The 16,693-nt window shown below is 38.9% G+C and overlaps 1 protein-coding gene across 1 annotated transcript; it reads right to left on the reverse strand.

Moving 5' to 3' along the window:
* Nucleotides 1-498: 498 nt before the first annotated feature.
* Nucleotides 499-11,954, reverse strand: LOC115918451 (7SK snRNA methylphosphate capping enzyme-like). The gene is made up of 3 exons (XM_030979033.1): nucleotides 10,223-11,954; nucleotides 3,943-4,298; nucleotides 499-532 (listed from the first exon to the last, which is right to left on the reverse strand). The coding sequence occupies exons 1-3, from the start codon at nucleotides 11,612-11,614 to the stop codon at nucleotides 499-501; spliced, it is 1,782 nt and encodes a 593-aa protein (XP_030834893.1). The 5' UTR covers nucleotides 11,615-11,954.
* Nucleotides 11,955-16,693: the final 4,739 nt, after the last annotated feature.

Genomic DNA, 16,693 nt, shown 5'->3' on the forward strand with positions numbered 1-16,693 from the left:
TGTTCCTCTTTCTGTCTCCCCCCCCCCCCCTCTCCCTACATTCAGATTACCAAAATGTCTTGTATCTATAGCTATATGAGTCTTGTACAGCTATACAACAATTAATTAAATTTGAAAGTCATTTTGAATGAAAACTCGACACAGAATCAGGCTTCTGCTCTAGTCTGATCATACATGTACATCGTACAAAAGATGTACAACTGGGCGGGGCTTATGGTAATGAATGGCCTTGTCAAAGTTAGTTTCTTTATGCAGTTAAACCTGCCTTAGTGACAACCTGTATAGAAAGACCACATGTCTATAAAGACCACATACAGTGTATATGTTGTTTTCTAGTCTGTAAGCTCCTTTTGTTATACAATTTACAATCTTTATACAACGTTTCTTTAATCTTTAACTTTGAACAAGTTTCATATCAATTTCCTAGAGTCAAAACTGGCTATAAAGCCTAACATTTCACTCTCTCTCTCTCTCTCTTCTAAATAACAACATTCCGGATCATTCTCTGAAGTAGAGAAGCCTTGACATTATCCTGTATTAGTAAAATTATAAATAGAAATGAGAGCAGGGAATGGCAAAAAACAAGATGGCTGCCAAAACAGAAATCTCGGAATTAAGCTTTCCCCGGAGAGCGGCTTAGGGGTTTTTCTCACGTTAGGGATAAATATTTGTCCCTGACTTCAACACGACGCAGTAGATATGTATCTGCCAGAACATAGATAAAAACAGATCAATATTTTCATAAGTTTATAATTCTTAGGGATGATTCAAGAGAGGGATACATTTGTAAAAGTACCTGGCTGTATGAACAGTAAACTGTTTTGTTTTTTTATGTCAAAAAATTAATCAATAAAGAACTACATATCAACACAAAATAAATTTCTCTAATCAATAAATGTTTATATTTTTTCCTATGATTGATCATCGTCACTGTCATCATTGTCATCCTCATCCTCATCATTAGTATTATTATTCAAATTTAAAAGAATGTAATTAAAGCAACTTTTTAAAAGGGTTTAATTTCCATATCATTAATAAATTATAGCAGCTTACACATGATAAAGTTAACTTCTTTTTTTCTTTCCCTTTCGTTGTAATTGGTTTTGGAGAATTGTTTTTGTTTGCTTGGGGTGGGGGTTTATTAGGTGTGATTTTTACCTCATCTTTGAAATAGTTTTGAGTTGCTTGCTAAAGATTCTAATATTACACTGTTATTGTAAGTACTAGTTCTACTATGCTGTATATCTCAACATGTTCCTAATGCAAATTTCAAGCTGAAGCTCCACGTGCAAGTGTAACCAAAAGATAAAAGCTTCTTCTTCCATTTCTAGTGGGAAATTACTTGAATTCAATCCCACCCCCACCCTAAAACAAAAACAACAAAATCACGCTATCATACATCATTTCACATCATCTGTTCAGGGCTAGACGGGCATTAAAGGGAAAGTCCACCCCCAAAATAAGTTTGTTTCGATAGAGGCAGAATAATAAGAAAATCAGGTGAGTGAAAGTTTGAGCAAATTCTGAATGAAAATAAGAAAGTTATGAATTATTGAAGTTGTGATCAATCAAATACAAATTGGCAACTCTGTGACTTATTATACGAGCTCTCCTTCATTTGCTTTGTGCATAATATTCCATAAAATCATGTTTTCTTCGTTATTGATGACGGAATATATATTTGTTCCTTGCAGGGGGAGTATAGAAACATATTTGCAATTATTATATTTAGGGTGCATGTATGGTTGAAATTTTTCTTGAGGGAAAATGAAAATTTTAGATTTTTTTAGTACTGAGCAAATGGAAGTTGAGCTCGCATGATACGTCATAGAGTTGCCAATTTGTGTTTGATTGTTCACAACTTCAAAAATCCTTACTTCCTTATTTTTAATCGGAATTTGCTCAAACTTTCACTGACTTGTTTCTCTCATTTTTCTACTCCTATTAAAACTAACTTAATTTAAGGGTGGACTTTCTCTTTAACTCTGCTAACCTCTATGTATTAACACCCTTCTGGCTCTCAACAGAGGACACAAGGAATACACCACGTCCGTGAGGTCACGATACTTGAAAATAATACACGTCCCAAATCCCTTCAGGAAAACATTAATCATTTACATCAGGTAAGCACTAATAATCTACACGTACGTTTGGAGTCTGCAATCATCATGTATCAAAGATAATGGAGATACAATACGAGCCTCACAGCCATGCACATCAAATATTTTCCTTGCACTTGAAAATTATAAATAAAATTGAAGTTAGTTGGAAAATGCTATGAGTGTCAAAAAACATAAAATCAAAAATAGATTAAAAGGATACCATCAAATAATAAAATATCTTAAATGTTATTCTTTGCACAAAAAACAGAACTTTTGATTTGGGCGGGGAAAAATGCAGTTGCCTAGAAAGAAGTAAGACCGTGTGTGCACAAATTTTTGGAAACTGTGCAGGATTGTTGTGCCATTTCCTAATGCTGAAGACTAAAGAGAGTAGGCAGGAAGGGCCTCGAATGGAGTTTCATTGATCATTTCATACCAAAATAATCATTGGAAAAAATTACTCTATTTTTGATTTAGCTCTTTAAAACTGTTTTTATATAAAAAATGAGATTCCCTTTCAATAATTTCTATGTGTTAATTTTTTTTTCTGTACCAGAGCATTTTATGAGTGCTGTATCACTCACTGCTCCGATGGATTTTTGTTCAGAACTCAGCGCTTTCTTTATAAAAAGATGCAGTGAACAGCTCAATCAAACACACTGGTATCCTGTGCATGAATGATTCACCACCACCAATAAAAGCTATGTTTACACAGCAACGTCATAGTTTTAAACTTGAAGTTAGCTAAACCTGCACGCACACAACTTGGAGTGAGGAACCCCCCCCCCCCCTCCCTCAGTTATCACAACCATATGATCGCTCATGGTTTATAACTTTGTTTAAACTTAAAGGGAGTGTAGCCTGACGAGACTACGTGTCTTTCACGTGTTGGCCTGACTCGGGGCCAATCAAGTATAATACGATTACAGACAACGTGACCGCAGCAATCACGTGCGTCAAACATTCGAGAAACCGAAGCGTGAGGAGAACTTTGGTCTGTTTTGCTAACGCTGACCATGTAGAGATTAAGTTGCTCACTACCGTTAATCAAATCCATTCGTTTACGTGCAGTTGTCCAAAAGAAGACGTAGATGGCGTTAACCAGTATTTGCCAAGCTACACCCCTTCAAAGTTTCATAACCATGATGTGTCCGTGCAGTCCGGCCCTCACTGCAAGATATCCTTGAAGTTTAGATCCAAGACCTACATGTAACCTTAAAGTCATGGGCTGCCATGTGAACCTTCCTATTGAAACATTCATGCATTCTTGATGATGTGGGAATTCTTTGTTAGGCTGAGCTACATGTTCATAAAGCAAGATTAGATCCATATGAAGCTGACGGTGATAAACAAGTTATTCAAAAATTATGAATTCATGAGCATGACAAATAAGTAATGATTCCTGATACAAAATCTGTACGTAAATAATATCTACATGAAAACTGCTACAAGCAAATTATGGTCAAATTTCAAATCCCCAAAGAGCTCCTGTACGTGAAAGGAAAAAAAATTATGCCATCCGTAAGCGTGATGATTTTAAATAAGTACAAATAGCCAGGGGAATTATATCAACTCTGAAGAACCAAAGGTAGAGTAAATGGCAGTCCACAAAATCGCTTATCTTTCAAAATGGTCTTTTGGATGTGTAAATGGGTCTTATGATGATAATGATGATAATTATGATATATGTTGATGATGATGAATTGATGACGACTGTGATAATGATTATAATAATGATAATGATAATGTGTGTGTATTTCAGTTGTCACTCTTTATGTAAATCAATTATATTACATACTATTATTGTTATTTGAATGTTTTGTATTAGTTTTATCAATAAATGCAGAAACATCTGCTTAAAAAAATGATAGAGATGATGATGATGCTGATGTTATAATGATTATGTTGATTATAACAAGTAATCAGAGAACAAAAATCACAATCTAGGCCAGTCTCGAGCTGAACCCAGTCACCTACCGTCATTTTCCTCTTCTTCTGGTATGAGGGCCACGCCTGAGGCTCCAGGATGAGTCTCCCGCCGGGGTGAAGCGCCCTGAAGATGCGCTTGAAGAAGCGCTTCATGCCCGCGTCGCCCCAGTTGAGATGAATCCACTTGGTGACGCTGAGACACAAGATGGTGTCGTACTCCTCCCTCTGGGTCTCCAGCATGGAGTCCTTCTCCAGGACAAAGTTGGCCTGCGGGAAGAATCAAAGACATTAATTTTAATTATTAATTTAGTACTTCTTGTTTATTCAAGGAAGTGATTCCTTCTCTAGGATGAAGTTGGCCTGCAAGAAGAATCAACGGAGAAATTAATTAGGATTATTGATTGTTTACTTTTTGTTTCTCAATGATGTGTAGCAGTGATTCCTTCTCTGTAGGCCTGTCTTCACTAGCTCGAGGTTGCCAAATATCCTGCTATTTGAACTATCCCGATCGCAAACTATCCAGCTAATTTGAGTCCTCATCAGCCTGAAGTTGCAATTAGCAGGATATTTGGTCGGGATCGTCATCCCAAGATATCTTGGGCTAGTTTGCAAAATATCCCGCTATTTTTCCGGTGCGTCTTCACCCGCCCAAAGACTCGCACTATGTGCGAACGCTGAGCAAAATATCTCAAGCTAATTCCTCAAGGTCGAGTTTCAATTTCAAGGTCGAATCTCAAGCTGATGAAGACGCGATTTGTAACTTCAGGATTATTTCCAAAATCAGAAATAGCAGGCTATTAGGCAATCTCGAGATGATGAAGACGTGCCTTAAGGATGAAGTTGGCCTGCAGGAGAGAACCAACAGAGAGGTTGATCTTGACTTTTAATTTGTTTTGATGCTGTTGCTGATGGAACTGTAGATAGTGGTCTACTCTTGGTGGAGGAACTACTTGAACAAGTCTATACAACAGTAGTTATTCAAGTTATTCAAGGACGTGATTTCTTCTCTACTCTAGGATGAAGCTGGCCTGCAGGAGAGAACCTACAGAGAGATGGATCTTGACTTTGAATTTGTTTTGATGCGGAACTGTACACGGTGGTCTTGTTGGAGGAACTACTTGGACAAGTTTTTACAATGTTATTCAGTTATTGAAGGAAGTGATTCCTTCTCTAGGATGAAGTTGGCCTGCAGAAGAGAACCAACAAAGAGATTGATCTTGACTTTTAGTTTGTTTTGATGCTGTTGCAGGTACTGTAAATAGTGGTCTTGGTAGAGGAACTACTTGAACAAGTCTTTTACAACAGTAGTTATTCAGTTATTCAAGGAAGTGATTTCTTCTCTAGAATGATGCTGTTGCTAGAACTACATGTACCGGTATACATAGCGGTCTTGGTGGAGGAACTACTTGAATGATTCCTACAACAGTGGAGGTACATAGAGGTAGTGTACAGCAAAACTGTTCTCAAATCTCAATTCTGCTTTTCCATGTGCAATTTCAGAGTATATTTGTGTTTGACCCTTGAACTATGACATTTCAAGTTCAACACAAATATCTAATCAGATCATCATCCCCACTTGTAAGCTCGGATTACTTTGAAGTGCCTTCATACCCGTAACATACATATACATGTTGTACAGACAACCAAAACAACCATGGAAAATGTAGGCCTACATGTACATTCTCAACCATGAAAAGGCACACTAACTAAACTTCATTTAAAAGAAAAAATAAGTTTACAGTTTCTTTTGTTTACATGTACGTCTTGTCCATTGTGATTGTACTATGATTTTGAAAATTAAAAACTTTAAATGATTTTTTTTTTAAAGTCACTTTGTGTTGAGATTCTCCCTTTCTGTAAAAAAAAAAAAAAAAAAAAAAAAAATCTACACATTGATATCATCATCATCTGCTATAAACAAGATGGAACAAGCATTATTCCGATCATAACATTGACTAAACATCAATGAAAGGATTATCATTCAAGAAATGAACCTACAGAGAAGAAACTGGAGAATAATATGTTTTCTCTAAAAGTCTATTTGTAATACATTCAAACCAAAGAACTGTAAAATCATAAATCAAAAGTGTGCAGGAAAAGGGAATGATTTCATACTCATTCATACATGAAAAGTTGTAAATAAAGGCAAGGCAAGCCGAGGCTACTGTACTAGAAAAGAAATTACAGTCTTTTATTTTGACAGGGGGTTACACACAAACACACAGAGTCGATCACCCAACAGGACGGGAAAATGAGTGTTTCCTGTGGATACATGCCAGGTAGGAGACTAGTCTCAACTTGAACTCAATCAGATCCAAAGGTATGTTCACACAACTATATTAGCCACGTTTTAATAAGTAAATAAAGCGTAATTCAATCAATTTTTTGTTTGTGTGTGTGTGTGTGTGTGTGAATGATTGTTGCAAGGACCAATGATGTTGTTTATTCCTGTCAACCAATTCCCACTTTCCAAAGAGATCCACGAGCATGTTAACACTACTATATTAGTCACTATTAGACACACATAGTACACACAAGAAAATTGGACAATCCCTATGAACAAGTGAGTGGAAAAATATATTTCCCGGTAAAAAGTGGTAAATACCGGTAAAAAGCGGTAAATACCGGTAAAAAGCGGTAAATACCGGTAAATACCGCTTATTTCCCGGCGTCCGGGAAATAATCATCCGAAGCGGGAAATATGCCAACCCTGATTAGATATAAGTAAATAAAGCGTACCGGTAATTCATTCAATATTGTTAGTGTGAGTGTGTGAATGATTGTTGCACGGACCAATGATGACACTGTGGTATCACTGTTGTTTATTCCTGTCAACAAACTCCAGCACTTTCCAAAGAGATCACATTTAACTTACTTAGTTCAGTTTGTACAAACTACCCAATATTTTGTCACTCTTCATGTACACTATGAACGGTTTGAGTTACATGTATATGGGGCGGGGGGGGGGGGGGGGGGGGGCTTTTGTTTAGCAGGGATATAGCCAAACTCAAGCTTCAGAAATCTATGAGAACATAATGGTTAACAAATATCTTTTATTCTCTTGATGAATTGATGAATTTGTTTCGCAACTACATTGGCCTTGTTCACACTTCACAAGATTTAATGTACATGTAGGTCATTTATCATTTCCTCAATCATCTTGTTCACACCTATTTGGGTCAACAATCAATAAGACTAGTATCACTTACAGTCATGTATGTATTCCCTTGGATGAATGATTCTCTTTTTTGGCAGACGATTCTAAATCAGGGTCAACGATTTCATTACATCCATGGGATTAGTGATCAATGAGTCACTAGTGTATCCATTGACCATTGGCATGTTCCCACTAACTATCATGTACATGTACACTTGTATAGTGACTATATCAATTGATGGATTAATGCCATGATCTAAACACAGCCCAGGAGTGCATACTATGATATTCATGACCAATCGTTTAATTCCCTCTCATATTAGGACTTGATTTCAAAATGCATCCAGAGACACATGGGCACTTAAAATTTACTATGGACCCCCAAAATTTACTAAGGACCACTAAATTAAAAAATTATAACATACAACATGTATAGTACATGGAGGAGCAGGAGGGCCCACTCGTACAGACTTCAAAAAAGGTCCAATCCCGACTCCCTTCCAACAACGTTAGTGTGAATGAAGCCAGGCTATAATGTACGTATTGTTGGATAAACTTGTATTGGGAATAAACAAATATTGAGTGTATCTATTGACCACCAGCATGTTCTCACTCGTTTATAAACTATTCAGTTATTCAGGAGTCAATCAATGGACATCGTGATTATTCACTCCCTTGTAGATTAACACATGCCTGCATCGAGCACTGGCATACCCTAGTACCGGTATTCATGGCCAATTCATTATGTTGTTCTTGCCTTTGAACATACTTTTATTTGGGAATAAACAAGTCATGACTCATGAGTGTATCCATATTCCATTCCATAGACCCTTTGCATATTTTCAATAACTAGTATTATTAGGGAGTTGCTTGATATTTTGTGTGCATCATCCATGTATGAATCTTTCTTTTGGATTAAATTTGTAAAACGGTCCCAATTCTCCATTTTTAATACTGGTTAATTGGCCATCAAGAATCAATTAGAAATCAGTGTTCCTAAGCAGCAACCAGCAAACACGACAAAAAAAAAACGAAATAAAAATCCACCACTGAAGTTTTTTTTGAACACCAGTTGGAATTTTGCTATTTTCTGCAGTGTAAATGCCCACACTCCAAACATCAGTGAATGATTCCGGTTTTGGGTCACGTAACTCTCCTGTTTTCCGTATGTTGCAACATATGTCGCATGCAGAGCAGCGAAAGGTCATGCATGCCCACTACTCATAAAAAATTGGAATGAGCATACGACACCAATGGTTTTTATGGGGTTTTTTCAGTAGTGCAAATGGCAGTTAAAAAAATCAAAGATTTAAAAAAAAATGGTGACTGGTATCTGTAAGTGGGTCTACCGTAGCTATAATGTTACAATCCAATACTTTGAGGTCATTATTCAGGTATCGTGGAATGTTTGTAAGTTGTTTATTTTGAACCAGAGGTGGGCTTGACACAGAAAGGAAAATCAGGAAGAGAGAAAGAGAGAGGGGGGGGGGGGGGGAAAGGGGGAGGGGATATTTTTTAACGAGAGAAATTGAATATAAAGGACAGGCATGAGGGAGTGAGAAAAAAGAAAGAGGGAGAGGGGGAAAAGAGAGGGAGAAAGAGAGGGAGTGAATGAGATGGCAGGAGACTTCAAGATGAACTCTGAATGATTTTGTGAGAGTTTTATCTGTCTGACATCTCAGGAAATCTCGGGGAAGAAATGATTGCATACCGTGATAACCTTGTTCCTTTCTGACAGGATGATATTCATGAGACCTTGACGTCGATTCGAAACAGGTAGAGTTGGGAATAGCTTCAGGGAGGGGTGGAGTTAAAATTTAGTTCGCAGGCACAAACGTTTGTCAGTTGTGTGTCTGGCATTATGAGACTATGCGACATCTAGATGTGGAGTGGAAAGCTAAATGTACAGTGTAAAATAAACCAGTAAACCACTTGGGTCAGTGAAATTAAAACCTTACACTATGCTGACTGCATAGTGCACACTATACTTAAGATAAAGTTGAGTTCTGGTCATGCGATTGCATTGTGAAAGAAACGGTGTGGAACCGACCAGAAAAGGTTGATCGTCTAGCATATAAGAATTTGTGTGTATTGCAAGGTTCTGGAATCATCAAAATGATAAGAAATGTGGCCAAGTTTTGGTAAAGTTACAAACACTTGCACAGAAAGATGTATATGGGACTACACGAACACGTGGCATAAAAAGCCGCCCCCCCCCCCCGATTTTTACGATGTTACATGCATATTTAGAATATGAAGGCATTTGAAGAGCCATGCTTTTCAGGGAACATGTCTTAACTGATGTTCTTCCACACTTGCATAATAAGAATGAGTAATGCTCACAAATTATTTTTCACCTCTTCGCAAAACTCAACCTTCTCTTTAAAGATTAGCTTGAGATCGGGTAACGATAGAATATAAATTCTCAGAGAATCCAACAAAACTTGAACTGAATGTTCAAGATAACAAGTGCCAAACGACTTTAGTAGAAATTTGTATAAGGGCAGAGTTACAATGAGCATAGAAATCAAGGTAAAAATTTCTTTTGTTTTGGTACTTTCTTTGGGTATTTTTGTCAACCTTATCGCTGTAGTTAAATGTTCCAATCTACAATGTACATGAACTGTATGTATCATTCTCCACTTTCCTTCTCCGCTTTCCCAATTTTATCTCCTAAATGTATATACATGTACATGTATCATCCTCCAAATCAAAACAAAACCTTAGTGGTGGTGTGGGGATTTCTACCATATCAGAATTTAATTTTTTTTGTATGCATGACTGATTTTTCAGCAGATGATCTGAAGATTTTTTTTTTTAATCCAACTTACAAGTACAGTGAAGTATCGGCAATACTTTTCATGGTGGAGATACAGGATTGGAGGTAAAGTCTGAAAACTTTATCTACAATTCATCTTCAATTTTATAGAAGAACCCGACTTACCCATTCAAACTTCTTTCACAGTGTTTCCTTTTTGTTATGGGATATCTACGGTCTTTTTTTTCCAACTATTATTTTTATTATCATACTCACACATCTAAACAAGATGTTTGCTGGAAATAATGAAGTGCCCGGTGTTCTCCTTCCAACTGATGATGAAGTCGACGCAGCCGGTGCTAATGGCCCATACGTCTTCTGGAGGGAAACTGGAAAGTCGACGCATCCTTTGCCTCTCTTCTCTCTAAACTGCTCTTCAAGACAGTTCTTCACATTCTTCCTGGCAACTCCAATCAAATTCCCATCAATGTCCACCCCAACTATCTTTGACGGATCGAACAGTTTCGCGATGGCTAGTGTCACATGACCCGAATTGCAGCCAATGTCTAAACAATTCTTGCCCTCGAACCATTCACGTTTGAAGAAGTCTATGCGACTGTCATCACTGTTTGGCGTGCGGTAACCGTAGTAACGAGCATAGTTGCCGTACTGGAATTTCTTGTCCTGTTCTTTGAATTTCGGCAGGTGCCTAGATGATTTTGCGTCGTGGCTATGCTGCCTCCGCAGCTTGTTGACTATGTCTGGAGACTTCCCCGATCTCTTCGATTCTGGCTCAGTGCTCTTCGCTTTTTTTGGCAGCGGCGGCAGTGGCAGTAAGTCATCAATCAGCAAAGCTCTGGCCAGTCTCGAACTCGGCTCTGTTCGACTTGCTTTCCTCTTGCGCCCTCTGGAGTCTGGAAGAACTGGGGAAACGATTTTGTTTGAAAGTTTTGTCATTTTATTATTCTGTAATTCAAGCCATAGTGGCCTAGCACAAGAAGAACCATCTCCATGAGCCCCATCTCTATCAGAGTTTCCCAAGGATTCAATACTATCACGCTTCGCTTCTCCGCTATTGTGGTATTTCTTTTTCTTTCCTGACGATTTTCTTGGCACCAGAGTTTTGGTGAGCGGTGAGTTATTCTCCGGGTTGTCATCGGTTATGTTCAATTTCAGAGGATCTTTGAAATCTTGCGGGACTATAACGGGATCTGGATCCTTGTCAATGTGTGGAAGAGGTGAACAAGCAGGAGTAAGTGCATTTGCAATTCTGGAAATCTCTTCATCGTCAAGACTGTTCAAATTTAAAGGATCTGTGATAGAACCTCCCAAGAGGAATTTTGGTTTTGAACCATTCCTTTCATATGTTTTCCTTCTCCTTTTGATTTGCCCAGCTGCCTTTGATGTGCTCTGGTGCCGCTTGCGGCCGGATCCCGCGGCTCCCCCAACACCGGCGACCACTGAATGTGACGGTATAGTTTGGGCAGCAAGACTCCCCACAAGTTCGGTCGCGCTCGCGCTCTCCATCACCACGGACAGACCACAGCTTGTTCCTCCAATTCTAGCATTTTTCAGTGTTCCTTGCACATAAATGTTTGCATTGTTACTCGAAAACGGGTCATTTCGGTTGCCCGATTCCGGGCTAGCTTCCAACACTTTCGTCGACATGACTTCGTTGGAAACATGAAACAAGCATCTGCCCAACGTTGCACGTGCGATTTTGCGATGTAAACAAGTTCAACTCGCCATTTGCATAAAAAATGTCAATAACATGCAAAGTAGGGTCACGCTACTCCAGTCAAATCTACCCGATCGTATGAACTCAGGCACGAGGTTTCTGCCGAGATTTTACGATTAATCAAGGCTGTTTCTCCCAAATTGTCACATTCGACGAGGGTCAATATCATAAATGACAATCCTGCTCGGTCAAAGAGGGCAAAAACGAAATATTAACGGTGAAATCTCCGGCGAAATGTCAGATGTTTCAGGAACGTAGTCGTTCGCGATGCCTGCGTAGCGTAAACGAAAACGTTTCCGCGCTTGCGCGAAAAGGGAATCTTGGGAATGTTTCTTTACCTTATAAACAATCATTCCTAATGCAAATATTTTGTGATATTTCTTGCTTTTACCTCAAATTTACGGTTTTAATGTGAGCAGATATGCTTTTATAATTAATTGCTATCAAAAATCCTTTAAAAAATACCTCTTGATTGAATATTTGGATCATTCTTCACAAACAGAATCAATTCTGTCGTCTGCTACTTTCCGAATTACCGGATACTGGAAGTCTAGTAGTCAATTGCGGCCCTTCCTATTGCACGTCGTGCATAGTATAGTACCGTACGATTCCTATACGGGAGCAATCTAACACCAACAAAAAAAATTGGGGGTGGACTCTTGCGGCCCGTTGGTTTATACTGGGTTATGTTGTATTCACTGGCGTACTGATGTGGGGAGGCTTGGGGGCAGTCGGACCCCCAAATAAAATTCAAACGTGGTTTATTTCTAATTCGATGCCAGTGATTTACAGTTATTGCTGAAATGCCTGATTTTCCGGGTTTTTTCTTCTCATTTTTGCCCATTATGCCAGAGGCGGCACTCCCGGTTGGGGGGGGGGGGGGGGCACTGTGCCACCCACTTTTTCAGGTACCCACAAAAAGCTCCTGTTTACATAGGACAAGTGCTCCTTTTCTTTTGTAATAACTGTCCTTTTCCTCTCTTGAACATCTCTGGTGAGTACGTCTTTTCAGGTGCGAGAAATTCCCCTTTTCACCTCTGATATGTTTGCCCTTTTTATTCATACTTTGACTCGTGCCCCCTTTCCTTTTTGATAAGTGTACATTTCCCTTCTTAATAAGAATCCCCTCTTCAATACCATTTTTAACCTCTGACACGTTCCCCCTTTCCTTTTTTTTATATGTGCCCCTCCCTCTTTTCAAAATGCCCCTTTTAACATCTTCCAGTGATAAATGCCCCTCCAATATACCTCCATTTCCATTCTCACAAGTGCCTTTTTTCATTTCTGTTGAGTGTTCCTTTTCAGGTGCAAGAAGTGCCATTTTCACAACTGAAGGCTCTGATAATTGCCCTTTTTTACTTTGACACGAGCACCTTTTCTTTTCTAATAACTGTCCTTTTTCCCTTTTGATAAGTGCCTACTTTTCCTTTCTCCATAACATGCACCAGAGCCCTTTTTTATTTTATTTTACCTAAATCTCGCTCGCTACGCTCTCTTGCATTTATAGACGTTATAATTATGTTATTTATAAAACTTTTCAGTCTTTCTTCATTAGATTGTGCTTAATACTCATGATGGTGTTTTATTTTTGGTCTTCTTTAAAATATGTATTTTTTTGCACTGGGACCTCACAAATCTTTAAATTTTTTGCTCTCTCGAAAACTGCAAAGTAGGCCTATGTTGCTTAATTAAGTAGTATCTCGTACCACGTAAAGAAAGAAACCAATATTGATATCATCCCTGGTAGTGTAATCACAACCATGACGATGGATGGGTATATACCAATGACTACAAATTGTGTATGTTTTGTCGATGTTTCCCTTTGTAGGTGACCCTTTTTCCAGAAAGTGCCCTTCTTTTTTTTGGTGCCCCCTCGCTATTTTGGAAGACTCTCCGCCGCCCCTGTATTAAGCTACTTGGTGGTAAAAAGGATTTTTTTTTTTTCTTCTTCTGACCCCCTAAAGGTTGTTGCTCATTATGCCACCTAACTGGTTGTTCATGACCAAACCGATGCCCTTTTAATTGGCCTATAATCATCTGTTTTGATGCTATTATAGGATATACCGATTCATGCAGAAACGCCCTATAAGTCAGCCCCATATGTTTGTATTTTTTCCATCAACGCCCCCCCCCCCCCCTCCTACACACACACACACACACACACACACACTTTCTGACTGAAACGAAATCCTAATATTCCCGCCGATGTCTGCATGATGCTTGCACCTCCTTCCTGAGACAAAAAAAAAGTTTCTATCAATTAAGCAACTAGCAAATGCCCCTACTGGGAAAGAATAAATGCCCTACGAAGTGTAAAAAAAAATGTACTGTATATATGATGTGCCCTACACGCGGCCTATTCATGTCAAAACAGATTGAGAGAAAAGGGGATCCTACATTTGCATTCTGTGTGCCATGTGTTTATTCGTTTATAAAGAAGGCGGATGAAAATTATGCTTTTGCCAGAACTTTATATGCCCCTATAAATTTAATAAATAAAAAAAAACGTTATGGAGGCAATGGAAACTGAGGGGAGCAATTTTAATTTTCTGCCGGTAGAAGGATATTTTATCCATCACTGACCGGGAGCCCCCAAATAAGCAGTGTGTGCTTTGATAGCAAAACCTAAATATTGTAAATACCCACCGCCCCCCTACTGCACCCCCCCCCCCCCCCACTCAGGGTACGCGTATGCATGTTCCCTCCCTTTGAAAGCACCCCTATCTCCATTGTGTAAAGTCAATACGGGCCTGAGATTTGGGGAACACGAATGCGGTCTCTTCGACCCCGGAGTGGGGGTGTGTGTGTGTGGGGGGGGGGGGGGGATAACCATGAATCATGGTCCATGATAGAACCAAGTTTAGGAAAATGTTTGATTACTCATAATATTATACTTGATAAAGCCAAATGGGTTCTAACGTCTTACTTCTAAAATTGATCGAAAGGCAAGTAACTGTCTGAGTCCGGTTGACTCTTAAAAAAACTCTCTCCCCCAACTTTTCTCTTGCAATTAGCTAATCAGAACAATGTCACTCGTGTCCATAACAATAAGCAAGATTGGTTCGTGATGTTACATCAATTTTTTCATTATTTTCATTTTATTTTCATTTATATATTGTATTTATTTATTCATCTATATTTAATTTGTTTTTATAGGTGTCCTTTCTTGCGATATACCCTTACTTTGAAAAACGTAAAGACACCCCTTTTTTCGCCATGCAGAGATTTTTCATTCGTTTGTCCGAACTGCTTAAGGAAGTGACGTGGTCAAATCTGTGTTGTAGGTTCGAATCCCATTCAGATGAAAATACCTGGCAAGTGCCAGGTGTGATATTATTGTAGGACCCTCGATAAAAACAGCGTTTACGCTGATGAGGCTTCCCTGCATTATTACTGTTGCTGTTGTTCTTTGTTATTTTGACGAACTTTCCTGTTTTCACAATCCATTGAGCTCAATGATAATTGAGCTGGGTTTAGGGGTTTACAGGGGCCGGTGCCCCTTTATTTGCATTTGCGTGTAAACGGTTTCAGTAGGGGAATTCGAGCCCCCCCTCCCTCCTTCTGACAAAAAATTAATGTCAATGTAGTAAAAATAAAAAACAACAACAAAATTGCCCTGTATTCGGATAATGGCCCCCAAACAGCTTTTTATTTCACATGTAGTCCATAAAGTTAAAATATGATATTATTGTTTATACTGCATTTATATGACTTCTTTCAAAGAGACAAACTGCAATTATGAGGCCACAGTGTTTGTTCCCTCTCGATCACATGGACTTTTGGATTTTCGTGTCCCAACAAAAGGCAATTAATCCAACTCAATCGAAACAAGTCATTTCAGAATATTTTACAAATAGACCCTGAAATACAAAACTTGAGAATTTTAACAATATGTGAGACATCATAAACATTTTGTCGTTCTTTCATTTTCTTTAGGATATTAATATTGGTTCCAAGTTTCGCAAGGCTCATGCATGCTCCATGCTGCAAACCCGCTCTCAAGTCCCGGCCCGCGTTATTTTTTTCTGCGGCACAGATTGGGTTAGGTGCGTGTTGAGCGGGCTATGGGAAAGTTTAGAGTTAGGCTGTTAGGGTTAGGGTAAGGGTTAGGGTTAGGGTTAGGGTTAAATCAAGACCTCTTTTTAAAAAAAAGCCCCAATCTGTGCCTCAGAAAAAAATGACGCTTCCGGCCCCCCACTCCGTGATCGGAGGGATATCATGCGTGTTACCAAAATGTCCGGTAAAGCAGGGATATGTGAGTTATCCCTGGGTAAAGGGGTACTTTTCACCCACCAAAGTCCGGTTCGTAGTACCAAAAAGCCCGTTTTACACACTGGACTTAGGGGGTGTTTTCAAAAGGAGGGAACATGCATATGCGTACCCTAAATAACACTGAGTGGGGGGGGGGGGGTCTCAAGTTCATCACTTTTAATAGCAGGTCAGTTTTTATGTATAATTTCGGTATATATGTTTTACTTGGTTGGATAGTAAACAGTATACTGTTGATACTATATATATATTTTTTGTTCTTCACTTTCTTGGGAGTGACGTCCGTGATCACTTGTTTAGGAGTGAAAATCGATTGATTTTAGAGTGCTCTTTAAGAAGAAAAGAGTGAATGTTCACTCTATTTTCACTACATTTTCACTCTCCAGAGGAGTGACGTCCGTGATCACTCGATTTTCTTTTAGAGAGTACCTATTGAAGTGACATACACTGTCTTATTTTTTTTAAATTCGGGCCGGGGGGGGGGGCGGCCCTTACAAAAATGTACTATGGTAACCATGGTACTTTTGTCCAAATTACCATCCACCATGGTAACCATGATGGTTATCATGGTACCAAAACAATGAAATACATTGTTTAATGACCCAATGTATTTCATTGTTTTGGTACCATGATAACCATGGTTGCCATGGTGGATGGTAAGGGGGGAATAGGGGAGTAAACAAATGCATCAAGGCATGGGCGACTCCTGATTATTATAGTGGCAGTGGTCCATGCAGGGT

Source organism: Strongylocentrotus purpuratus, unplaced genomic scaffold (genome assembly GCF_000002235.5).
Source record: "Strongylocentrotus purpuratus isolate Spur 01 unplaced genomic scaffold, Spur_5.0 spur5_contig_816, whole genome shotgun sequence".
In the NCBI taxonomy this organism is placed as follows: Eukaryota; Metazoa; Echinodermata; class Echinoidea; order Camarodonta; family Strongylocentrotidae; genus Strongylocentrotus; species Strongylocentrotus purpuratus.